This window comes from Callorhinus ursinus, unplaced genomic scaffold (assembly GCF_003265705.2).
Source record: "Callorhinus ursinus isolate GAN/ISIS: 27379988/994484 unplaced genomic scaffold, GSC_fseal_2.0 scaffold23, whole genome shotgun sequence".
Lineage (NCBI taxonomy): Eukaryota > Metazoa > Chordata > Mammalia > Carnivora > Otariidae > Callorhinus > Callorhinus ursinus.
The window spans coordinates 4,688,594-4,715,921 of NW_027397085.1; the positions used below are offsets into that span (position 1 = coordinate 4,688,594).

Here is a 27,328-nt window from a genome sequence, read left to right on the forward strand (position 1 = left end):
CCCTTTATCTGATATGTCATTTGCAAATATCTTCTCCCATTCTGTAGGTTGTCTTTTGATCTTGTTGACTGTTTTCTTTGCTGTGCAAAAGCTTTTAATCTTAATGAAGTCCCATTTGCCCTTGCTTCCCTTGCCTTTGGAGATGTTTCTAGGAAGAAGTTGCTATGGCTGAGGTCAAAGAGATTGCTCCCTGTGTTCTCCTCAAGGATTTTGATGGATTCTTGTCTCACATTTAGGTCTTTCATCCATTTTGAGTCTGTTTTGTGTGTGGTGTAGGGAATTGGTCCAGTTTCATTCTTCTGCATGTGGCTGTCCAATTTTCCCAGCACCATTTGTTGAAGAGACTGTCTTTTTTCCATTGGATATTCTTTCCTGCTTTGTCGAAGATTAGTTGACCATAGAGTTGAGGGTCCATTTCTGGGTTCTCTATTCTGTTCCATGGATCTATGTGTCTGTTTTTGTGCCAGTACCATACTGTCTTGATGATGACAGCTTTGTAATAGAGCTTGAAGTCCGAAATTGTGATGCCACCCACTTTGCTTTTCTTTTTCAACATTCCTCTGGCTATTTGGAATAGCCAGAGGAATGTTGAAATATATTCAGTGTTTTTCAATTTTTTTTTTAAGATTTTATTTATTTATTTGACAGAGAAAGACACACAGTGAGAGAGGGAACACAAGCAGGGGGAGTTGGAGAGGGAGAAGCAGGCTTCCCATGGAGCAGGCAGCCCGGTGCGGGACTTGATCCCAGGACTCTGGGATCATGACCTGAGCCAAAGGCAGACGCTTAATGACTGAGCCATCCAGGCACCCAGTATTTTTCAGTTTCTGTTGAAATTTATATTCCATTATAAATTTTAGGATTATTTGTTCCATTTCTTTGAAAAAAGTTGATGGTATTTTGATAAGGGATGCATTAACTGTGTAGATTGCTCTAGGTAGCATAGACATTTTCACAATATTTGTTCTTTCAATCCATGAGCATGGAACATTTTTCCATTTCTTTGTGTCTTCCTCAGTTTCTTTCATGAGGATTCTATAGTTTTCTGAGTACAGATTCTTTGCCTCTTTGGTTAGATTTATTCCTAGGTATCTTATGGTTTTGGGTGCAATTGTAAATGGGATCAACTCCATAATTTCTCTTTCTTCTGTCTTGTTGTTGGTGTATAGAAATGCCAACGATTTCTGTGCATTGATTTTATATCCTGCCACTTTACAGAATTCCTGTTGAGTTCTAGCAGTTTGGGGTGGAGTCTTTTGGGTTTTCCACATGAAGTATCGTATCATCTGCAAAGAGTGAGAGTTTGACTTTGCCGATTCGGATGCCTTTTATTTCTTTTTGTTGTCTGATTGCTGAGGCTAGGACTTCTAGTACTATGTTGAATAGCAGTGGTGGTAGTGGACATCCCTCCATGTTCCTGACCTTAGGGGAAAAGCTCTCAGTTTTTCCCCATTGAGAATGATATTCGCTGTGGGTTTTTCATAGATGACTTTTATGATATTGAAGTATGTACCCTCTATCACTACACTGTGAAGAGTTTTATTCAAGAAAGGATGCTGTACTTTGTCAGATGCTTTTTCTGCACCTATTGAGGGGATCATATGGTTCTTGTTCTTTCTTTTATTAATGTATTGTATCACATTGAATGATTTGTGGATGTTGAACCAACCTTGCAGCCCAGGAATAAATCCCACTTGGTCGTGGTGAATAATCCTTTTAATGTACTGTTGGATCGTGTTGGCTAGTATTTTGGTGAGAACTTTTACATCCACGTTCGTCAGGGGTATTGGTCTGTATTTCTCCTTTTCAGTGGGGTCTTTAGTTTGGGATCAAGGCATTGCTGGCCTCATAAAATGAGTTTGGAAGTTTCCTTCCATTTCTATTTTTTGGAACAGTTTCAGAATAGGTATTAATTCTTCTTTAAATGTTTGGTAGAATTCCCCTGGGAAGCCATCTGGCCCTGGACTCTTGTTTCTTGGGAGATTTTTGATTACTCCTTCAATTTCCTTACTGGTTATGGGTCTGTTCAGGTTTTCTATTTCTTCCTGGTTTAGTTTTGGTAGTTTATATGTCTCTAGGAATGCATCCATTTCTTCCAGATTATCTAATTTGCTGGCATATAGTTGCTCATAATATGTTCTTATAATTGTATTTCTTTGGTGTTGGTTGCAATCTCTCCTCTTTCATTCGTGATTTTATTTATTTGGGTCCTTTAAGACATTTTAGTATCTTAAAAAGTTGTGTACAGCCAAGAATTTTATGAAAGTGTCTCTGGTCATGAATCCCCAAAATAAATTTCTTTTTTTCCCCCCAGAATAAATTTCTTTCTGTAGTGAACTCAGATTTTTTACATTACAAATTTTTCTTTTGCTATCACAAATGTCATCTTTCCAAGCAGTGTAACCATGTATATTATTTAGTTTTGTGTATTTCTAAACTTCTTAGAGTTTTTAAGAGGTTTCATCTTGATGATATTGGTTATATACTGCTTTTGGTCCTTTTCTTGAGAAAGATGTGTTATACACAACTAATGAATTGTTGAACACTACATCAAAAACTAATGATGTACTATATACTGACTACTTGAACATAATAATAAAAAAAGTTATTTTTTTTTCTTTGGGCATTATTTCTATTAGTTTTTCATAGACTTAGCTATATATGCCTCTCTTTTCTCAACAATGAGAACTTTTAAGATTTACTCTCTTAGCAACTTTCAAATATACAATACAGTATTATTAACTATAGTCACCATGCTGTACATTACATCCCCATGACTTACCTATTTTATTACTGGATGTTTGTACCTTTTGGCTCCCTTCACCCATTTCACCCACCCTCCACCTTCCACCTCTGGCAACCACCAAACTGTTCTCTGTATCTATGGGTTCAGTTTTTTGTGGTTTTTTAGATTCCACATATAAGTGAGACCATACAGTATTTGTTTTTCTGTTTCTGACTTATTTCACCTGATATAATGCTCTCAAGGTCTGTGCATTGTTGTCAAAAATGGCAGGATTTCTTTCTTTTTCATGGCTGAATAATATTTGTGTGTGTGTGTGTGTGTGTGTACATACCACATTTTATTTATTTATCCTTTGATGGACATGTAGGTTGTTTCCATGTCTTGGCTGTTGTTAATAATGCTGCCGTGAATATGGGATTGTAGATACCTTCTTGACATTATTTATTTACATGTGCTCTTTCTAATTTCCTTTATATTCTTGTAAACATTTGACATCTATTGCCTATTCCATTTTTTTTCTGAACTTATTTAAAAATCAGTTTTCTGTTTTCATTTATAAATCTTCTGTCTTCATTTTGTTTTTCCCTGCAGTGAATAAGTATCACAAATTCATGTCTATTTCCTATTTTCCTGTCAGTATAATGCAAGTGAGCTTAAAAGACCTATAGGTGGGTAATTGACTGCAGGATATTTTCTAGAAGGCTTTGGAGAAGGCTAGCTTCTATTTTCTTTTATGTCCTATGATTAACAATATACTGAGAATTTTGGAAAGTTTCTGATCAGTTGGGTTTGCAGGTGTGTAAATCCTTATTAATATTGCTGTAAGACTTAAAATCTTGTAATCTGAAATGCACTTTTATTTTTCTGTCTGAACTCTGTTTTAAATGTGATATTACTAATTTTTTTCTTTCTCCTCTGTCCAGGTTCTTGCATTTTATGCTACTACTTGTTTGCTTATCTAACTTCTTGCTGCTTCTTCCACTTACATCTGCTACTCACTTTAACATCCATTCTGCTTGGAATTCAATATCAACAACTCTGAACTGTGATAGGAGAGACAGATATCTATACTATTGCTGTCCCTTAAAGCAGCTGCTTAAGGGCGATCCCTGAGGGTCCTGAGACCATTTAAAGGGGTGTGTGAAGTCAAAACTATTTTTATAATAAAACTGAGATGTTATTTGCCTTTTTGGCTCATATTCTCTCATGAGTGTGTAATGAAATTTTCTAGAAGCCACATGAACTATGATGACATCATTATTCTAATAGCTAATGGAATGTATGCTTGTATATTCTTGTGTTTTAAAATTTTCTGTTTTTGTGCTCGCTTCGGCAGCACATATACTAAAATTTTCTGTCTTATTTTATAAAACAGTAAATATTAATAGATACACCCATATAAACAAAAGCCCTTTGGGTTCCTCAAAAATTTTTAAGAGTATAAAAAAGTCATAAGACCAAAAAGTTTGAGAACTACTGGAAACAAAGAGTCTAGTATCCTGAAGGTCACTGTAGAATGGGTGGGTATAACCAAAAGAAAAAGGTGTATGGATCAGCCATTTTCTCTCAAAATCAATCCCCTTATAGTCACACAGGATAATGTTTATCTGGGTAGTCCCTCTGTACAGCTTTAAAGTATAATTACAGTAATTACTTGATGGACTAACATTTCTCAGGTCTAGCCTAGGTATTACTCACAAAACAGTCTCACTTCTCCATAGCTCTAAGGGAACTTAAGTGGAACTTATTCCCAAATGTTACTTCCTGATACACCTTTCCACTATAAAGAGGTAAGCAAACTCCAAATTTAAAGTATGGTATTCTTCCTTGGCCATCAGTTGCTACCTTCCAACTAAACAGCGAGAGTTTTGTTTTTCAGAGTTGACTCACAACTGGTAAATAATGTAAATGTGGATAACCACACCATCACCTCTATGAAAAGGCAGTCTTATTCACCTTAAGAGTCATTTCCCTCTCAGAGGAAATTCATTGCAAAAATAGACTCTTGTGTACTTTGGGCTGATTAAATTTAAATTGAGACAGAATATCTTTAAAATCTAAATGACTACTAAAAAAAAGTTTTCTACTGTTTTTGTATTTTTTTCTCTTTCTGTTTCTTTCTCTAGGGTGTCCATAGAATCATTTAAGCAAGGAGTCCTGAGAGAACAACTGGCTAACTTGGCCACAAGACAGAAGAACCTTTTAGTTGTGGCAAAAAAACAGAAAAAAATTAGCCAGAAAATTCAAAACTATAAAAACATTACATCTTTGTCTGATCCTAGTTTGAGGAAGCTGCCATCCAGCTCAGAAATCTCTAGTGAAAAGGAAAGCCAAGAGCTTACCAGTCTGGAAAATTCATTGCAGCCCCAATCAGGTTCACTTTCTCCTGTAGGCCTTATTTGTGGAAGCATGCAAGAAACACAGTTGTCTCTGGAAATGTGGAATGACAGCCAAAATACCAACACTTGTGTAAACTCAGAAACAGTGAGAAGAGAAGAATTTTCTGGAAATGAACTGAATTCTAAACAAAATGTCAATGACTGTACCTTGGATGGGTTATCAAAATCCAGACATTCAGAGGGCAGTAAGAAGATTAAATTACCATCCCAACCTGTTGCCTTTATTGCTCAAGCAGAACATTTGCAAAAAGAAAATGATCTTATAGAAACTCCAGCCGAAGGGCACAAATCCTATAGTAGTCCTTCAGCAGTAACTAGTACATTAAATATTTCAGAGACTACAAGCATACTTGCTGAAAATGATGCCCATCCATCGACTTTTATTTGTGATCAGGCTCCTACCAGTTGTGATCCAAAAAGAAGAAAGAGGAAAATAGCTTCCCAGCAACAACATAGGGGGACATTAGAATCCCTGGCACATCAAGGGACTGATGTCTTAGGCAGCAGCAGTACTGGGCATCAGACAAAATCATATCTTAAAAAATCAGCTTTTGCTGTTCCCCATGCTAATGACAGTCAGAACTCTTCCTCTGTGTGTGGCCATCAACGTATGATAAAAAAGCCTTTAAACCACAGCACTAGGAAGAAATGTATGCAGATAAAGGATCTGATATTACTCGGAAGAATTAACCCAGGAAATAACATTCTGGAATTCAAAACACAGGTATCCTATTTTTTTCTCTAAAATCATGGAATTTTATAAATAAGTTAATAAAGGTTGCTGTCAAAAAGTGTAGGCTTTTAGCTCTAATTAGAGAAATAGGGTTTGGCTGGGCTTCTTGAATGAAGGGACATACCACTATGTTCTTAGTGAAATCATGTTTTTAGGATTGCTCTATACATTTTGGTCACAAGCACCTTTGGGCTCTGAGGACAGAATTAATTATATTGCCTCAGGAAGGATTTAAGAACAACATAAACATAATAAATTGGAGCTTTCTTTGGTTCCAGAGTTTAGGGAATTACTGTATACTGCTAAAGCTTCCCCTGATAAGGAATAGGCATAAATTCCTCTTCCATAGGAGCTCAATTTAGAAACAAGAAGTAACTTGGAATTTGGATAAATCTGACTCAATTAAAACAATATCACATAATGCATAAAAATAGAAAAGGAAAAAAATTGTTCTACTAGAAATGCTACAAAAGAGGCTTCCTCTCTCCTTTGCCCACATTCACTTTTTGAAAGAGGAATTCGGAGTGGCAGTGACTGTAAGAGTCCTAGAATGCTTCTTTGCTTAGGGATCACCAGTTGAACAGAAAGCAGTCCTGGCTAACTGGAATTTAATGTGAATGACCACTGTTTCTAGTCCTTCCATTTCTGGTTAATAAGGTTTTTCCTGATAAACTTTACTTATAAGTTAGGAGCAAAAAAAAATTAATTTTAAAATTCCAAACAGTAGTGTAAAGACCAAGTTAGTAGCTTGATCTCAGTTCCCTTGATGTTCCTGTTCGCTTGCCTGTCAACCAGTTTATTAAGTAGTACCTACTTCAGATTAGCCAGAGCAACTCAGATTTTAGTTAGTAAATTAGTTATGTTAACTCAAATTTTGACAGTTGTGGCTACTTCTCTGGATCAGCTATAATAAAGTTTCAATATAACTTTTCATATTTCAGCTATTTCTTAACAGCTTTATTGAGATATGATTAACATACACTACATGTATTTAAATTATGCAGTTTGACAGATTTTAACATATGTATACACCTGTGAAACCATGACCACAAACAAGGTAATGAACATATGCATCACCCCCAAAAGTTTCTTTTTGCCATATTGTATACCTCCTTCATACCCCTTTCTTCCCATGCTGAGCTCTAGACAATTACTGTTCTGCTTCTTGTCCCTGTACTTTAGCTTGCATGTCTAAGAATTCTGTAAAATTGGAATTACACCATATGTATTCATTTTTGTCTGGCTTCTTTTTTCTGAACATAATTATTTGAGAATCACCGCCATTAGAGCATGTATAAGTAGTTAATTCCTTTTTTATTGTTGTGTAGTGTATAGAACAAACCATAGTTCATTTGTCATTTCATCTGTGATAGACATTTAGGTTGTTTCCAGTTGTTAACTATCACAAATAAAACTACTATGAACTTTGGTGTACAAATTTTGGTATGACACAGGCTTTTGCTTTCCTTGGGTAAATACATAGGAGTGGAGTGGCTGGATTAAATATATGGTAAGTATATATTTAACTTTTTAAGAAACTGCCAAAGTTGTTTGTAACAAATTACATTCCCACCAGCTGTGTATGAATATTCTAGTTCCTCCACATTCCTACTTAGCTAACACTTAGTATGATTAATCTGTTAATTTTAGCCATATGACATGTAATGTAGATGTATGTATGTAATATGTATGTATGTGTAATAGTTTATCATTGCGGTTTTAATTTGCATTTAATAATGATTAGTTATGTTGAGTATCTTTTCATATGCTATTTGTCATCCATATTTATTCTTTGGTGAAGCTTTTTTTCAAATATTTGCACATTTTTTAATTAGTTGCTTGTTCTCTTATTTTGTTTTGATATTTGTTTTGGTATATTTTGGATATAAGTCCTTTATCAAACATATACTTTGCAAATATTTTCTCCTAGTCTATGGCTTGTCTTTTCATTCTCTCAAAATTATAAAGAACAGAAGCTTAAAATTTTGATGTAGTCCAACTTAGCAATTTGCTCTTTAGTATCATATCTAAGAATTCTTTGTCTAACCCAAGGTCACAAAGATTTTCTCCTAGAATTTAGGTTTATGATCCATTAATTTTTGTATGTGGTACAAAGTAGGATCCCCATTCATGTTTTTGAATTTGGATATTTAATGCTTCCAGCAACATGTGTTGAAAAAATTACCCTCTATTGAATTGTATTTGCACCTTTGTAGAAAATCTTTTGTTCCATACATGTGCCTATTTCTGGACTCCCTATTCTGTTTAACTTATCTATTTGTCTTACTATGAATACCATCTTGATTGTGTAGCTCTATAATAAGTGTTAGAACCAGTAACACTGATTGTACAGTTACTACACAGTAGTGTTGGGGCACCTTGGTGACTCAGTCAGTTAAGCAGCTGACTCTTGGTTTCAGCTTAGGTCATGATCTCAGAGTCATAAGACTGAGCCCTACGTTAGGCTCCACACTCAGCATGGAGTTGACTTATCCCTCTCCCTCCCCCTCTGCCCCCTCCCTGCTTATGCATGCGCACTCACTCTCTCAAATAAATAAATAAAATCTTTTCTAAAAAATCAGGTAGTGTTAGTCCTCCAATTTTGTTCTCCCTTTTCTAAAGTGTTTTGGTTATTCTAGGTCATTTGCAATCCCATATGAATTTTAGAGTGAGTTTTTCAGTTTCTTTTTTTAAAAAAGGGGTGCTATTATTTTTAATGGTATTGAGTCGAATCTCTAATTTTGAGACAAATTACATTTTAGCAATATTAAGTTGTGTAAACCATGAACCTGATATAGCTCTTGTTAATTTAGGTCTTCTCTTTTTTTCCCAGCAGTTGTAGGAGTCAATATAAAGGTCTTTCACGTCTTTTATCAAATTTATCCCTAAGTATTTCATGTTTTTGATAGTATTATATATGACAATTTTTAAGTTTTAATTTTTGGTTGTTTATTGCTAATAAGTAGAAATACAATTGTTTTTTGTATATTGAGATGTTATCATACAACCTTGCTAAACTCACTACTTCCTATAAATTTTTGGAGATTTCATTGGATTCTCTATATAGATGATCATGTTGTCTATAAATAAAGACAGTTTTACTTTCTTTCCATTGTGAATGCTTTTTATTTCTTTTTTGGCTGCACTAGCTAAAACCTCCAGTACAGTGTTGAAATAAAATAATAAGATCAAACTTATTTTTTTCCCTAAAACTATGTTTCTTAGAAAAAATTTAGTCTTTCACTGTTAAATACAATGTTAGCTATAGGTTTTCTCATAAATGCCCTTTATCAGGCTAAGTTCTTTCTTTTCCTAGTTTCTTGAATGTTTTTATCAGAAGGGGTATTAGATTTTGTCAGATGTTCTTTCCACATATATTGAGATGATCATGTGGATTTTGGTTTGCATTCTATTGATATAGTGTATAACATTATTTGATATTTGGATATTAAACCAACCTTGCATTCCTGGGAAAGCAGACAAATCATACTTGGTCATGGTATATAATCTTTTTATGTGTTGCTGGATTTGGTTTTCTAGTAGGCTGTTGAGGATTTTTGCATCCATATTTATTGAAGATATTGATCTGTAGTTTTCTTGTATTTGTCTGGTTTGGTATTAAGGTAATACTTGTCTCACAAAAGTGTTTCTCCTTTTCTATCTTTTGGAATATTGGTAATACAAAATACTGGTTTTAAGTCTTCTTTAAATGTTTGATAGTAATCAGCAATGAAACCATCTGTACTGGGATTTTTTTTTTGTAGATAGTTTTTTAGTGTTAATTCAGTATCTTTACTTACAGGTTTTTTCAAATTGTCTCTTCTTGAATCATTTTTGGTAGTTTTTATCTTTCTAGAAATTTGTCTATTTTGTCTTATTTATTGGCATAGAATTCTTGATAGTTTCTCTTGTAATCCTTTTTTATTTCACTTGGTTCAGTAGCAGTGTACCCATTTTCATTGTTGACCTTAGTAATTTGAGTCTCTTCACTTGTTTTTCTTGGTCAGTCTAGCTAAGGCTTTGTCGATTTTGTTAATATTTTCAAAGAATCACTTTTGATTTTACTGATTTTATCTATTGTTTTTCTATTGCCTCTTATTTCCACTCTAATATTTATTTCCTTCTTTCTGCGTGCTTTGGGTTTAGTTTGCTGTTCTTTTTCCAGTGTCATCAGTGTAAGTTTAGGTTAATGATTTGAGATTTTTCTTCTTTTTCAATATAGGCATTTACAGCTATAAATTTCCCTTTAACCCACTGCTTTTGCTGCATCCCATAATTTTTGGTATGTTGTATCTTCGTTTTCATTCATTTCAAAGTGTTTTCTAATTTGCCTTTTGATTACCTCTTTAACCCATTAGTTATTTAGGAGTATGTTGTTTGATTTCCACATAACTGTGAGTGTTCCATTTTTTTTTTATTAATTTCTAATTTCATTCTGTTGCATTTAGAGAACATACTTAGTATTATTTCAATCCTTTTAAATTTTCTGAGATTTGTTTTATGGCTTAACTAGCAGATGGCCTATCCTAAAAAAAAGTTCCATGAGCACATGAGAAGAATATTATTCTGTTGTTAGGAGAAGTTTTTTATAGATGCCTGTTGGGTCTAGTTGGTTTATAGTGCTGCTCAGGTTTTCTCTTTTCTCATTAATCTTCTGCCGTTTGTTCTAGACATTAATGAAAGTGGTGTTGTGTTGTTAATAGAAAACAGAAAGTGGAGTTCTGTTACTATTGAATTGTCCATTTCACCCTTCATTTTTGCTTCATGTGTGTCAGTGCTCTTTCATTATGTGCATGTGTGTTTATAATTATATCGTCCTGATGCATTAACCCTCTCCTCATTACAAAATGTCCCTCATTATCTCTAGTAACATTTTTTGTTCTAAAGTCTATTTTGTGTGATATTAGTATAGCTGCTTCAGTTTTTTTGAGATTGCTATTTGCATGATATATCTTTCTCCATCCTTTCATATTCAATTTACTTGTCTCTTTCAATTTAGTCTGTTTTGTGTATGCACAAATTGCTAAATTGGATCTTGTTTTTTTTAACTTTGACAACCTTTGCCTTTTGAGTAGGTTTTTTTTTAATCCACTCTCATTCAATTAATGTTATTAATATTATTGGATTTATGTCTGCTGTTTTACTTTTGTTTTCAATATGTCTTGTGTCTTTTTTGTTCCTCTGTACTTCTTTATTACTTTCTTTTGCATTAAGTGAATATTTTCCATTGTAGCATTTTAGTTTCTTCAGTGACTTTTTTTCACCATATTTTTTGAGGTATTTCCATAATGCTTACCCTAGGACATCTTCACTTAGAATCAGCTTCAGATTTATACTAACCTAATTCTAGTGAGACAAAGAACTGTAATTCCTACATAGCTCTGTCCCTCTTTCTGTAATATTATTATTATATGTATTATATATATAAATGTTATAAATGAAACAATTCATTGTTATGATTATGACTTTATTTATTTATTTTGTGATTTGTAAAGAAACAGAAGTAAGCAAGTGTATGTTTATAGATTTTGTTATATTAACCTTCTTATTTACCCTTTGATTTGTTCCCGTGGATTTGAGTTACCATCTAGTATCAGTCCCTTAGCAAAAGAAAACTTTGCTCCCACCCATCTCCTTTTTGCTATTTCCAAATATGTACGTTATATACCTATTGTTTTATATAATTATTTTTTAAATCAGTTAAGAGAAGAAAGAATATTTGTCCGTACTGTCTTTTATAATTTGTAATTACCTTTACTGATGCTGTTTGCTTTCTCTGTGGATTCATTTTACCATTTGGGGTCACTTGCTTTCAACGTGAAAAACTTCCTCTGGTATTTCTTATCAGGTATGCTAGCAACAGAGTCTCTCCATTTTTGTTTACCTGGGAATGTTTTTATTTAACTTTATTTTTGAAAGGTAGCTTTGCTGGATATAGGATTCTTGGTTGACACTTTTTTCTTTATACCCTTTGAATATGTTATTCCACTGCTTCTGGCCTCCATTGTTTCTGATAAGAAGCCAGCTAGTAATCTTAGGGTTACCTTGTAAGTGATGCCATTTTTCTCTTGCTTCTTTCAATATTTTCTCATTGTCTTTGACTTTCAGCATGTATCTGTTTATGAATTTTTTCATGTAACCTACTTGGAAGTCACTGAGCCTCCTTCTGAAAATACAGGTTAATGTTTTTCAGTAAATTTGGGAAGTTTTCAGCCATTATTTTTTCAAGTATGTTTTCTGTTCCTTTTTCTCTCTCTTGTCCTTCTAGTACTCCCATTATGCATATGTTAGTGTATTTAATGATGTCCCACATTTCTGTGAGGCCTTTTCATTTTTCTACATCCTTTTTTCTTTCTGTTCTTCAGCCTTCATAATCTCTATTGATCCTTCAGGTTTATTAATTCTTTCTTCTGACATCATGAATCCGTTGAGCCCCTCTAGTAAATTTTTCATTTTAGTTATTGTACTTTTCAAGTCCATAACTTCTATTTGGTTCTTTTTTATAAATTTTGTCTCTTTATTGATATTCTCTATTTGATATGACACTGTCATCATACCTTCCTTTACTTCTTTATTTATGGTTTCTTTTCATTCTTTTAACATTTTTATAATGACTGTTTAGAAGTCTTTGTTAAGGGGCGCCTGGGTGGCTCAGTCATTAAGCATCTGCCTTTGGCTCAGGTCATGATCCCAGAGTCCTGGGATCGAGCCCTGCATCAGGCTTCCTGCTTGGCGGGAAGCCTGCTTCTCCCTCTCCCACTCCCCCTGCTTGTGTTCCCTCTCTAGCTGTGTCTCTCTCTGTCAAATAAATAAAATCTTAAAAAAAAAAAGTCTTTGTTAAATCCAACATTTAGTCATTCTCACAGATGTTTTCTGTTGCTTTATTTGTTTTGATGTATGTGTCATACTTTCCTGTTTTTCCACGTGTCAATTTTTTGTTGGAACTGGACATTTTATATGTTTTGAAAGATGTAGCAACTCTGTGTACTGGCCCCCACCTTCTCTTAGGCTTGTTGTTGTTATGTACCTGCTTATTTAGTTACTGGCTAGATTGTTTTAGTGGAGGTTATTTTTCCCTACTGTAGTGTTAAACTTTTGATATTGTACCACATGGACTGAGACCTTGGCAGGTCTCTCTTTGTCTCTTTCCCTGTCCATACCTTGCCATTAAGCTCTAGTAATTGTTGGTTAATTATTATGTTGTTTTCAGTGATGACCTGGAGCATAAATTGCTCTACAAACTAATCCAGTCAAACTATCCTTTGAAGTGATAGTTTATCAAGTCAGTGTTTGAGTTTTATTCTGACTCTAGGAATGCTCTTCCCTACTATTTCTTTTCCCAATTCTCTCCTTAAAACTAGCCAGCCTACAATTCAGCCTCTATCCCCAGTGAATCTACCAATTTACTTCCAATTGCTTTTTACCACAACCTGTACTGCCTTTAAAGTGCCCTTGAGCTTGAACTTCTCCATGTTCTGTTGTAAATGAAGACATTTCCTTTGGAGGAGATTAGGAACCATCTGTTTTAAGGCTTGCTTCTTTTCCAAGACAAAATCTCTGTGCCATAGCTCTGGAGCTGGGGTGGGGACATAGCAACATTTCTCTGAATGACACCCGGCTTTAGGAGCTGAGCATTTAGCCAAGGCAAGCACGTTAGCCTCATGCCTTTACAGCTTGTCTCTCCTGACATGAACCACTACCTTACAAGCCAGGTAGGGGTGATCAGAGTCCTACTAGTCTCAGTGCCACCATGCCAAAGGTGGAGCCTCTGCCTCACCAGTACAGGCTAGGCAGAAGGGTTCCCCCACCTCTTGGCTGCACTCATTTACAACTTAGCAAGAGATAGCTGAGGGCAAGATGAGAAAAGCTGATATCCTTCCCCTAACAAGAAGGTAGCCCTCTGACTGGAGGCTATAGGAAGAGGGAGCACTGTGTTCTTCACTGCAAGTGGAATCTGGAGTGGAATCTGCACCTCACTGAGTTGGGAAGGGGGAGGAAGAAAGCAATCTTGGTTTACATACCACAGACTCACCTTTTTTTTCCACCTAATGTTCATAAATTTTGCTGAATAGATGGCTCTTTATTTGCTGCATGAGTTTACGACCATTTCCAGATTTAAACTATTTTTTTAAAATACTTTTCACCTGGGACTGGATCCTCACATTGTCGTACCGGAATTGGATTCTAGAAAATTTACATTCAGGGGCGCCTGGGTGGCTCATTCAGTTAAGCATCTGACTTTGGCTCAGATCATGATCTCAGAGTCCTGGGATTGAGCCCCACATCAGTCTCCCTGCTCAGCAGGGAGTCTGCTTGTCCTGCTCCCTCTGTCCTTCCCCCCACTCCTGCGCTCTCAGTGTCTCTCTCAAATAAATAAAATCTTAAAAAAAAAGAATATTTACATTCAGCAGGACTTTTGATATAGTTAGGTTTAAATCTGTCACATGACATCTGTTTCTCTCATCTCTTCTTTGTTCCCTTTTTCATTTTTATATGCTTTATCTCCTTTGTTGGTTTATTAGCTACAACTCTTTACTTCAGTTGTGGCTTTAGAGTTTATAGGATATATCTTTAACTTCTCCCAGTCTACCTGTAAGTAATACTATACCACTTCATGTATACTGTAAGAACCTCAAACTAGTATGCTTCCATTTCTCTACTCCTGACCTTTGTGTTACCATATATTTTACCTTTACCTAATGTTATAAATTCCCACTACATTATTATTTTTGTTTAAGCAGTCAATTATCTTTTAAGCAGATTTAAATAATAAGAAAAATATTTCTCTCATGCAGTTACTATTTCTGCTTTTGTTTCCTTTATGTAGATCCTGATTGCCATTTACTATCATTTTTCTTCTGCCTGGAGGACTGTCTTTAACATTTCTTGTATTGAAGGTCTTCTGCTGATAATGAATCCTTTTGACTTTCCCATGTCTGAAAAAGTTTATTTCACCTTCATTTTTGAAAGATATTTTTGCTAGACATAGACTTCTATGTTGAAAGGGTTTTTTCCTTTGAGTACTTTAAAGATGTTGCTCCACTGTTTTCTTGCTTGGTTGTTTTCTTTCTTGTTTAAATACACTGTTGTTCTTAACCTAGTTCCTCTGTAAGTAATGGGTCTTTTTTTTCTCTCCTCCTGGCTGCTTTTAAGACTTTTTTTTTTTCTTTTAAGATTTTATCTGGTTTTAGGCAATTTTGATTATGAGGAGCATTAGCGTAATTTTTTTCATGTTTCGTGTGCTTAGAGGTTATTGAATTTCTTGAATCTCTGGGTTCCACATGTGAATCTCAGATGTGGAAGAATTTCAGCCATTATTTCTTCAAATGTTTTCTCTTCCCTTCCCTCCTTTTAGAACCTCTTATTACACAGATATTGGATTGCTTGAAATCATTCCACAATTCACTGATGATCTGTTCATTTTTAAATATTCTCTTTTTGGGGCACCTGGGTGGCTCAGTCGTTAAACGTCTGCCTTTGGCTCGAGGTCATGGTCCCAGGGGACTGGAATCGAGCCCTGCATTGGGCTCCCTGCTCCATGGGAAGCCTGCTTCTCCCTCTCCCACTCCCCCTGCTTGTGTTCCCTCTCGCTGTGTCTTTTTCTGTCAAATAAATAAAATCTTTAAAAAGAATTCTCTTTTCTCTGTGTTCCATTTTTATACAGTACTTATTGCTTTGTCTTTGAATTTACTGATCTTTTTGATTGAAATGTCTAATCTGTAACTATCCAATGTGTTCTTCATCTCATACATTGTAATTTTCATCTCTAGAAGTTTGATTGTGGTCTTTTTAAAAATATTTTCCATGTCTCCACATAACTTTTGAACATGTGGAATGTGATTGTAATAATTACTTAATGTCTTTATCTGCTAATTCTAACATTCTTACCAGTTCTTAGTCTTTTTCAGTTGATTGCTTTATCTCTTCTGTATGGGTTGTATTTTCCTACTTCTTTCCAGGTCTGTTAACTTCTTATTGAATCCCACACATTGTGAAATCTGCCTTGTTGGATGCTGGATATTTTTTTATTCTTATAAATATTTTGTAGATTTATTTTAGGATACAGTTAAGTTCCTTGGAAACAATTTGATCCTTGTGGGTCTTGCTCTTAAGATTTGGTAGGCAGGGAGTGCCTGGGTGGCTCAGTTGTTAAGCGTCTGCCTTCAGCTCAGGTCATGATCCCAGGGTCCTGGGATCGAGCCCCGTGTGGGGCTCCCTGCTCCACGGGAGTCCTGCTTCTCCCTCTCGAACTCCCCCTGCTTGTGTTCCCTCTCGCTGTGTGTCTCTCTCTGTCAAATAAAATCTTTAAAAAAAAAAAAAAAAAGATTTGGTAGGCAGGATTGGAGCATGTGTTCAATATAGGGCTAATTATGTCCCACTACTGAGGTAAGGCTCTTCTGTGTACCCAACCAATGCCCCACCAGTACTGAGGTTTTCTAGTCTTGCTGTTGGGAACAGGCACTATTTCTGACCTTTGAGAATGCCAGGTGTCATTACTTCTAATCTTCTCAGGTGGTTCTTTTCCCAGCCCTGGGTAATTTGCTCTCAAACATGGCCAGTCACTACTCAGCTGAATACTTAAAGAGGACCCCCCTGAAGATCTGCGGAGTTTTCTTTCTTTGTATGTCTCTCTTCTCAGTATTCTGTCCTGCAAACTCTAGGCACTTTGCCTCCGTGGACTCTGCTCTGTCTCCTCAACTCAGGGAGTCCACAGGCTTTGCCTAGATTCCCTCTCCCTGCACCATGACCTGGAAACTCTCAAGGCAGTGAGCGGGGACACTTGGAAAGTTCACCTCATTAATTTCTCACTTCTCAGGGATCACTGTACTATGTCGCCTGATGTTTGGTACCTTGCAAACCATTGCTCCATATATTTTGTCTTTTTTGTTTGTTAGGGTAAGTCTCGTTCCTATTACTTCATCATGGCTGAAAGCAGAAGTTCACATATTTCAGGTATTTTTCCTTCTTAATTTTTGTTTTATTTTTCACTTCAGGAGACTACTCACAAAGCCAGTGTTTTACTGAGTGGTAAAATTAAGGTAGAAAATGGTCAGATTTATCAAAATCCAGTCACCTGGCTCAAGGATCTTCTAGGAGGCGACAGTTACGTGACTTGGAATTATGCTTGGAGTAAGGTGGGTCATTCTTAAGTTTATCTGTAACTCCATATTCAAATGGAAAGGTACCTATTTTTTTATGATAAAACTATTTTTTAAGAAATCTGAAGTTCTCCAAGCTAGTTTTTGTCCTCAGATGTTCCTTCTACAATATGCTATGTGCTCCCCCCCCCCAACTCTTATTTGCCAGAAATCCCCAGGGACAGAGTTGGACAGCTGACAGCCTCTCCTTTGTTCCTCATCTAGTCTCAGAAATTCAGATGCCCTCAAGGTTCCCCTATTATCCTCCCAGGTGATTTCAGATCTTTGTGACTCCACGTAGAAAATTTGAGACCTCTGGTGTGTTGACCATTTAGTTATATGTTAGTATTCTGATGCAATGAAGGAAAATCTTCCCCTAAAGACAAAGGAATGAGCAAGCAGCCTAAGACCCACAAAAGTTATGGTGCACTTTTGTTTTAACAGTTTTATCATCAGTTGCCAGTCCCCCAAAAAGAAATATTTCTTTTCATTCCGACTTCCTAGACTTAGTAGTCTTCCACACAATTCTGTCTTCTGAATTATAAGCCCAGTTTAACTACCAAATTAAAGATTATTAATGACTGACACCCTTGAGGTCCAGTGATCAGCCACCTCCAGATGTCCATGGCCACACTTAAGGGAACAGTCTTGCAGTGATTCACTCAGGAAAGTGAATCATCAGACATCCACCATTACTGTTAAATAAGAGTGCAGATTCCTTCAGCCTCCACTAGCCATTACAGTAAGCCTCAGTGCCTGAGTAGTAAAAGGCAGTTTCTTCTCTCCTTTTTTGTCCCACTTAGCTCTGCCCACCATTACTCCTAGCTCCTCCTCTCCTTCCTCATCCCTAAACTGTCTTCTGGTATCCTAAACCTTTGTGGCAGGTGCTTCCAAAACTGTGTTTTAGTTCCTTCACTTAGATCAGCACATCTTAGATTTCCTCTACGTTATAGTCTTTGGGTTTTTTTTTTTCTCAAAAGTTTTTTCTTATTTATTTTCCACCCCTGGAGTCACCAGACCATCTGCTTTTCGCCTGTCCAGTCCTTTCCATAATTCATAAATCATATTTGTATGCTAGTAATTAATATTTTACCCTTGGAAATCCCTTTTTATTAAAAAGTTTCTTAAATTTGGGACACCTGGGTGGCTCAGTCATTAAGCGTCTGCCTTTGGCTCAGGTCGTGATCCCAGGGTCCTGGGATCGAGCCCCACATCAGGCTCCCTGCTCGGCAGGCAGCCTGCTTCCCCCTCTCCCACTCCCCCTACTTGTGTTCCCTCTCTCGCTGTGTCTCTCTCTGTCAAGTAAATAAATAAAATCTTTAAGAAACTTTTTTTAATTTTTATTTTTTAAACTTGTGATAGATTATATCATTTTGTTATAATAGTCTATGCTCACAGCATGAATATAGTACTGGTTTCTGTAGTTGAGTTTTTTTGAGCTACTGTGTGCCCAGTGATGACTCACTTCTCCCACTCTTTTTCTTTATTGGAACTACTGCATTTTCTGCTTTTGAATAGCTGGCTGTGACATCATTTGGCCTCACTCTGTACTTAAGCCTCATTTATATATCACATTGCCTCTGGTCTTTTCTCATCAGCCATGTCAGTTAGTCATATGGTTTAACACCTATGTGATAGTGAAGCCAAAGACAAATGTAGGCACTACGATTAGGAGAATTCTTGGATGTAAGATATTCATACAGATTATCTAAGTAGGCTTAGTTTTTTTTTATTTTCCTAAAAACAGTTTTAAAAATTACCATAGGGCACTCATGTACTTCTAATAAAGTCCTTAGGCTGAGAAACACTACCCTCATGAGATTTTTTACAATATTTAAAGTCCTCTTTTAAAACTTACCACAGAAACCTCTACCTCTTCTTGTCTTGAGGGAACTCTTGGAATTCATAGTCACTTCTCAATGACAGGAGTTTTTTGCTACATTAGTAAATGTGAATATCTCTACTGACTAATTCTGAGACTGCTGGTGTGGCTAGGGGGCTAGGAATGTTTGGTCGTCAGGGAAGAAATGCCAGAAAACTAGGTCTTTTCCTGCCTCAGACAGAATGACAGAGCCGCTAGACACAGATGACTCATACTTCCTACCCAAGCAGCTGGACTACTATACAGGGAATCCTGATGCTGACTTCCACTGGGCATCACTGATTCCTCTCACTCCTGCAGTCTCCTGGCTATTAGGCATCATCCTGATGTGGCAGAGTGATCTCTGGATGGGAACCAGGAGGCCAAGCTAGGTCCTGATTCCACTCTTGATAAGTTACAAGATCTGGGAGTGGTCTTCAATTCTGCCTACACGTTAGAATCACTTAGGGAGCTTTTAAAAACTACTAATGCCTGGTGGACCACAGCCCCATACCTTCTGCTCTAATAGTCTTAATTGAAGACCAGGTGGCAATATTTTAAAAAGCTTTCCAGGTAATTGTAATAGGCAGCCTGGAGTAAGAATCACTGATCTAGATCAAGTCACTTAACCTTTCTGAACCTCATTTTTCTTATGTATAAAATAAGTAGTAGTACTAATTGTCTCTAAAGACCTTTCCAATGTGGCAGTTGTAGGACTTGCATAGCCATGTGTGACTTATAAAACCTCTTACATATGTTCTTTCACAACCCCATGAAGTAAGAAAGTCGAATATTTTTCTCTATCTATGGTTGTAAAACCAGAGTTATAGGAGATTAGGTGATTTGATTAGCCTCAAGGCCAATAAGTGCCAGAACCAGGACTAGAACCTGGTCTTATGGTTCCTTGTAAGTTATTTTCAACATTTACAACAAAGACACGAGGGAAACCACATTCCTTTCATCGGAAACAGATTGCCCTGAACTCAAAAGAGCACACACAGTATTACCTAGCTGTCTTTATGAATTTATGCCAAGTCTCATTCTTGTGCAGCAAAAACTGTCCACTTCCACAGGAAAAAAAAATGCCTTTCTTGAATACAGTTGTGGTATGAAAATCCTAAGAATGGCAGTGACAGTTTATTTTTGTGAATGCTCAGGACTGGATTTTGCAAATGACAAACAGACTGCCATTTTGGGCAGTGACTGAAGGAACATTGACAGCTCTCTTGTGCAAACATACTTTCCCCTCAGATGACTCACTCTCTGAATTTCCACCCTTATAAATTCACCACTTTGGATTTAGTATTAACTTTTCTCTATGGTTACCCCTCACCCTATACACTTTCTAAAACAAATCCCCCTACCACCATGATTAGGAATATCAAGATACTGAAGGTTGTGGTAGGAGTATAGAAAGCGATGGAAATTATTGAGGTGCCTGGTTGGCTCAGTCCGTTAAACATCCGACTGTTGATTTGGGCTCAGGTCATGATCTCAGGATCCCGGGATCAAGCCCCGTGTCATGTTCCCTGCTCAGTGGGGAGTCTGCATGTCTCCCTCTCCCTCTGCCCCTCCTCCCATTCACATAATCTCTCTCTAAAATAAATAAATAAATCTTAAAAATGATGAAAATTGTTGATCTGGACAGCCAGCCAGCCTCATTGAGTCAGTTAATCATTCCCAGGGTATCTTAACTTAAACTTCCTGTGAGCCCTGCTTCTACTCAAGAGATGGTTGGAGATGTGGGCCCTTTGTTTTTTGTTTTTGAATTTTTTTAATTTAAATTCAATTAACTAACATATAATGTATTATTAGTTTCAGAGGTAGAGGTCAAGGATTCATCAGTCTTGGGGCGCCTGGGTGGCTCAGTCGTTAAGCGTCTGCCTTTGGCTCAGGTCATGATCCCAGGGTCCTGGGATCGAGCCCCGCATCGGGCTCCCTGCTCTGCAGGAAGCCTGCTTCTCCCTCTCCCACTCCCCCTGCTTGTGTTCCCTCTCTGGCTGTGTCTCTCTCTGTCAAATAAGTAAATAAAATCTTTAAAAAAAAAAAAAAAGGATTCATCAGTCTTATGTAATACCCAGTGCTCATTACATCACATGCCCTCCTTCATGTCCATCACCCAGTCACCCCATCCCCCCACCCTCCTCCCCTCCAGCAACCATCAGTTTGTTTCCTGTGATTAGGAGTCTCTAATGGTTTGTCTCCCTCTCTGATTTTGTCTTGCTTCATTTTTTCCTCTCTTCTCCATGTTAATCTGTCTTGTTTCTTAAATTCTGCATATGAGTGAGATTATATAATTGTTTCTCTGATTGACTTATTTTGCTTAGCGTAATACCTTCCTTCTAGTTCCATCCCCGTTTTGCAAATGGCAAGATTTCATTTTTTTGGTGGCTGAGTAGTATTCCATTGTGTATATATGTATCACATCTTTTTTACCCATTCATCTGTCGTTGGACATCTGGGTTCTTTCCATTGTTTGACTATTGTAGACATTGCTGTTACAAATCCTGGGGTGCAGGTGCCCCTTTGGATCACTACATTTGTATCTTTGGGGTAAATCCCTAATAGTGCAATTGCAGAGTTATAGGGTAGTTCTATTTTTAACTTTTTGAGGAACCTCCATACTGTTTGCCAGAGTGGCTGCAGCAGTTTGCATTCCCACCAACAGTGTAGGAGGGTTCTCCTTTCTCCGCATCCTTGCCAACATCTGTCGTTTCCTGACTTGTTAATTTTAGCCATTCTGACGGGTGTGAGGTGGTGTCTCATCGTGGTTTTGATTTGTATTTTCCTGATGCCAGGTGATGTTGAGCATTTTCTCATGTGTCTGTTGGCCATTTGTAGGTGTTCTTTGGAGAAATGTCTGTTCATGTCTTCTGCCCATTGTTCGATTGGATTATTTGTTCTTTGGGTATTGAGTTTGATAAGTTCTTTATAGATTTGGATACGAGCCCTTTATCTGATAAGACATTAGCAAATATCTTCTCCCATTCTGTAGGTTGTCCTTTGGTTTTGTCGACTGTTTCCTTTGCTATGAAAAAGCTTTTTATCTTGATAAAGTCCCAATAGTTCATTTTTGCCTTTGTTCCCGAAACTTGCCTTTGGAGACGTGTCTAGTGAGAAGTTGCTGTGGCTGAGGTCACAGAGGTTGCTGCCTGTGTTCTTTTCTAGGATTTTGATGGATTCCTGTCTCACATTTAGGTCTTTCATCCATTTGAGTCTATTTTTATGTGTGGTGTAAGGAATTGGTCCAGTTTCATTCTTCTGCATGTGACTGTCCAATTTTCCCAACACCATTTGTTAAAGAGACTTTTTTCCATTGGATATTCTTTCCTGCTTTGTCGAAGATTAGTTGACCATAGAGTTGAGGGTCCATTTCTGGGCTCTCTATTCTGTTCCATGGATCTGTGTGTGTTTTTGTGCCAGTACCACACTGTCTTGATGACAGCTTTGTAATACAGCTTGAAGTCCGAAATTGTGATGCCACCAGCTTTGGTTTTCTTTTTCAACACTCCTTTGGCTGTTAGGGGTCTTTTCTGGTTCCATAAAAATTTTAGGATTGTTTGTTCCAGCTCTGTGAAAAAAGTTGATGGTATTTTGATAAGGATTGCATTGTCTAGGTAGCATAGACATTTTAACAGTATTTGTTTTTCCAATCCGTGAGCATGGAATATTTATCCATTTCTTTGTGTCTTCCTCAATTTCTTTCATGAGTGTTCTATAGTTTTGAGAATACAGACCCATTTCCTCTTTGGTTAGGTTTATTCCTTGGTATCTTATGGCTTTGGGGGCAATTGTAAATGGGGTCAATTCCTTAATTTCTCTTTCTTCTGTATCATTATCGGTGTATAGAAATGCAGCTGATTTCTGTGCATTGATTTTATATCCTGCCACGTTGCTGAATTCCTATATGAGTTCTAGAAATTTTGGGGTGGAGTCTTTGGGTTTTCCACATAAAGTATCATGTCATCTGCAAAGAGTGAGAGTTTGACTTCCTTGCTAATTTGGATGCTTTTTATTTCTTTTTGTTGTCTGATTGCTGAGGCTAGGACTTATAGTACTATGTTGAACAGCATTGGTGATAATAGACATCCCCATTTGGGTTTGATGGATGATCACATCCCTGTTGTATTCCTGACCTTTAGGGGAAAAATTCTCAATGATATTCACTGTGGGCTTTTCATATATGGCTTTTATGATCTCTGTCTCTATCCCTACATTGTGAAAAGTTTTAATCAAGAAAGGATGCTATACTTTGTCAAATGCTTTTTCTGCGTCTATTGAGAGGATCATATGGTTCTTTTCCTTTTTATCATTAATGTAGTGTATCATATTGAGATGTGGGCCCTTTTAAAATACAAATATACAAGAGGTGTGAATCCTGAAAACAGAAATAGTATGAAAGGCATACTGCCCTTCTCTTGCCTGGATCTATATAGAGTGCCTGGGAGAAGTAGAGAGGGGGAGGCTCTAGGATGGGGATTGAGAGGAGGTAGGTGGTATGAAGATGAACTTCACTTCCATAATGATTTTCCCAGGATCAGCTCTTTTGTGGCAGTTATTATGCTTTGATACTACCTTCTCAGATACTTGAGAATTATTTTACTTCTTAGCCAAAATGTGTTTTTGTGTTACAGTGATTCTAAAAGAAAACCGACAGTTTTCTTTTGCTTCTTTGCCTTCCTCCACCCTCCCCCGACCCCCTGAGATCAAAAACAATTATCCTTTCCTCTTTCTTCCTCTTGGGATAGTGCAGATTTGTTAAGACTTGCTTCATAAAACTTGAAATGGAATTAAAACAGTCATTTGATCATCCATGAACAGATTCCCATTAGTCAGTACCAACAAATGGTTTCCTGAAGACATGACATAGGAAAAATGGACTGACAGTTTCAAATAAAATGGAGCCCCAGCAGGGAAATACATTCTTAGACACCTCTTTAATATTTAAAGGTGGGTTATAGGGATGCCTGGGTGGCTCAGTCGGTTGGGCATCTGCCTTTGGCTCAGGTCATGATCCCAGGGTCCTGGGATCGAGTCCCACATCGGGCTCCTTGCTCAGCAGGGAGCCTGCTTCTCCCTTTGCCTGCTGATCCCCCTGCTTATGCTCTCTCTCTCTCTCTCCCTCTCTCTCATTCTGACAAATAAATAAATAAATAAATGCTTAAAAATAAATAAATGGGTTCTATTTTATATTTTTTCTTGATGCATATTAGAACATAAGGTATAGAGAAACATTTGTTACTGCAATTAATGACAATTGATATTAAACTTTATTTCTGCAGAGACCTTACCAAAATGAAGTTAATTAATTTCACTTGGCTGATTAACTACATTTCCAGAACAGTGGCTAACTGAGTCATCCATCCACCCCAAACACACACACACACACACACACACACACACACACACACACACACACACGTATGCACGTATGCCATTTCTTCCCTAAGTATGGTATTAGGGAGTCAGCATAAACTGATTTCTGAGGATAATGGACCTTCTGCCTAAGAGCTTCAGGGAAGGCATGAGTCGCCTTAGGATGAAGCACTTCCTGCAGTTCTACCATTTAGAAAAGTAAGAGGGCACCTGGGTGGCTCAGTTGGTTAAGCGACTGCCTTCAGCTCAGGTCATGATCCTGGAGTCCCGGGATCGAGTCCCACATCAGGCTCCCTGCTTGGCAGGGAGTCTGCTTCTCCCTCTGATCCTCCCCCCTCTCATGTGCTCTCTCTCTCATTCTCTCTCTCTCTCTCTCAAATAATAAATCTAAAAAAAAAATACTTTAGAAAAGTAAGAAGACAACCAACAGATATCCTCACAGAACGTACCTTACCTTAACTCCAGCTTTATTACTGTTCCATCTGGGGGAAGGTGGCATCCCATCACCCATCCCAAAATGTGTTTTGAGTGGTGAAGTTGTCAAAATTGCTGGCAGCTGTTCAGTCTAAGACCCTAAGAACCTCGCCTACAGCTCTTCCTACATGCCTCTGTCAGAGCAGGCATATGAGCTAGATTTGGATTCAAGATTTAGTTGAGGATTCAAAGTTTGAGTTATATGCAAATGTGATGACTGTTTACTCTTTTTATTTATTTATTTATTTGACAGAAAGAGACACAGCTAGAGAGGGAACACAAGCAGGGGGAGTGGGAGAGGGAGAAGCAGGCTTCCCTGCCAAGCTGGGAGCCCGATGCAGGGCTTGATCCCAGGACTCTGGGATCATGACCTGAGCCAAAGGCAGACGCTTAACGACTGAGCCACCCAGGCACCCCGATGACTATTTACTCCTACGTTTTAGCCAACTAGAGCACAGACACTATTATGAAATGGACAGTTTCCAGGAGTGACCTAGTGCCTGTTCATTTTAAGGTGTATACATTATTATCCTCGTTGAATAAATCATTCCCATCTTGTGAAAACTAGGTCTTTAACTCAGTGGATTTTCTTAAAGCTGTGTTCTTTCGATGTCTGCATTACCCCAGTGGTGTGTTTAAGACCTATGCAGACTCATAACCTCTAAAGCTACTAAGGTACAATTTTACCACTTTATATTACCTAGTATTAACAGATAAAAATATACTTTAACTCTGAAATGTTGGTGAGAACATACTGAGCCTGCACATTGATGGGTATATAAGGTGTTTTGGTTATTGTCAGGGCACAACATGAACAAAACCTATTGTTTCTAATTATTAGTTGTTTGGAGAACTGACCAATGGCATTCAGAGGCCTCATCTCTCCTATGGCAAGTGGCAATGGGTTAGCACACTGGGTAGACAGCTATTCCATTTCCATTACCAAGTTTGTTTAGTCATGGGATTGAGCCCAGAGGGGGCCTAAACCTTCCAGATCCCTTATGTCTGCCCCATTCTGTTAAATAACAGGAAGTTATTGATGTGCTAGACAGTATGCCAAATGTTTTTCATATATTATTTATTCTAATCCTCACAACAACCTAATAAGCTGGAGGTACTTGTTTTACAAATGTACAAACTGAGGCTCAGACAATTTAAGATTCTTGCTTAAGAGCTGGGACATCAGAAGTTTTTTTCCCCAGCATTGTCAGGCACTATGTGAAGTGCTAAGAGTATAAAAATGAATATGACACAGACCTTGTCTTCAAGGAACTTATGTTAATGGAAACAGACATATTAACACATACTTTCATTTTAATGTGGTAAGTGCCTTGACAAATATGAGCACAGATGTTATGGGGGCCTAGAGGAAGGGACTGATTATTGCTTGAGCTTAGAAGTTAAGAAAGCATCCTGGAGGAAGGGATGTTCGAGTGGAGACTGGATAGTTTAGCCACAGTGAACCTAGCTTCTGGGGTATATTATCAGGCTGTCCTAGAACTAGGAGTGACGAACCCAAAGACCCTCTGGCAAGTGTTTGCCAGTCAGCCTCAGGCCAGCCTGTTTGTGTGTAGGCATTTCTAAGAGCTGACCTTTAGGGCTGATAAACAATAGCTAAGTTCACAAACCAGAAAAAGCCAAAAAAATTTGAATGCATAGACCTGAAATATTATTAATCAGTTAAATGTCTGGTTTCTTGAAAAGTACTATTACTCTTATGGCTTAATTTTATTAGTACAACATTAATTTTTTAATGTTATAAAGTAGTGGATGCTGGTTTAACAGTTGTTTAATAAGTGAATGGATGAGAGAATTAATGATAAACAACAGGGGTCAACAAATATTTTCCCTAAAGGGTCAAATAACAAACATTTCAGGCCTTGTGGGCATATGGTCTTTGTCGTGAATATTCAATCATGTTATAGCACAAAAGCATCCATTGATATGAAGTAAATGAATGGATATCTTTGTGTTCTAATAAAACTTTACTTATAAAAAAAAAGGTGGCAGGCCAGATTTGGCTGAAGTTAAAACTTTCAAGAGACAGATGTGTTTGCTTCTTTTGAAATGTAGAATTTTAAAATTCTGTGCTTGATTATGTGCAGGTGACATATCTGGGGAAGGAGCTTTTAAAGTATGTTTCTGAGGAAGTAGTCATACCCACAGAGCCATCCGTGGTGCCTCAGCAACATCAACCTTGTCTTCCAGGTATGTTCAGACCAACACCCATTTCTTAGTCATGAGGAAAACACCCAAAGCTACTGAGATAGCACTTCTTCTTTTTTTTTTTTTTTTTTTGGTATTTTTTTCATTCACATAACATTAAAATAACTGGTTTAAAGTGAACAATTCAGTAGCGTTTTTTTCTGTTTTTATTTAAATTCTAGTTAGTTGACATACAGTTCAATATTCGGTTCAGGAATAGAGTTCATTGGTTCATCACTTACATACAACACCCAGTGCTCATCATAACTCGTGCCCTCCTTAATACCCACAACCCATCTAGCCCCATCCCCCACCCACCTCCCTCCATCAACCGTCAGTTTGTTCTCTATAGTTAAGAGTCTCTCATGATTTGTTTCTCTCTCTTTCTCCCCTTCC

The 27,328-nt window shown here is 37.3% G+C and overlaps 1 protein-coding gene across 8 annotated transcripts in view; it reads left to right on the top strand.

Annotated features, from left to right (window-relative positions):
• ANKRD31 (ankyrin repeat domain 31) overlaps window positions 1-27,328 on the top strand; it is a 146,598-nt gene that overhangs the window by 111,203 nt on the left and 8,067 nt on the right. For 7 of the 8 annotated variants that reach the window (XM_073905319.1, XM_073905320.1, XM_073905324.1 and 4 more), the window contains 3 exons: window positions 4,873-5,869; window positions 16,873-17,013; window positions 26,833-26,935. In XM_073905319.1, the coding sequence (XP_073761420.1) occupies window positions 4,873-5,869; window positions 16,873-17,013; window positions 26,833-26,935 (1,241 nt within the window). The remainder of the gene's footprint in view (window positions 1-4,872; window positions 5,870-16,872; window positions 17,014-26,832; window positions 26,936-27,328) is intronic. The other variant, XM_073905325.1, reaches the window with a different exon arrangement.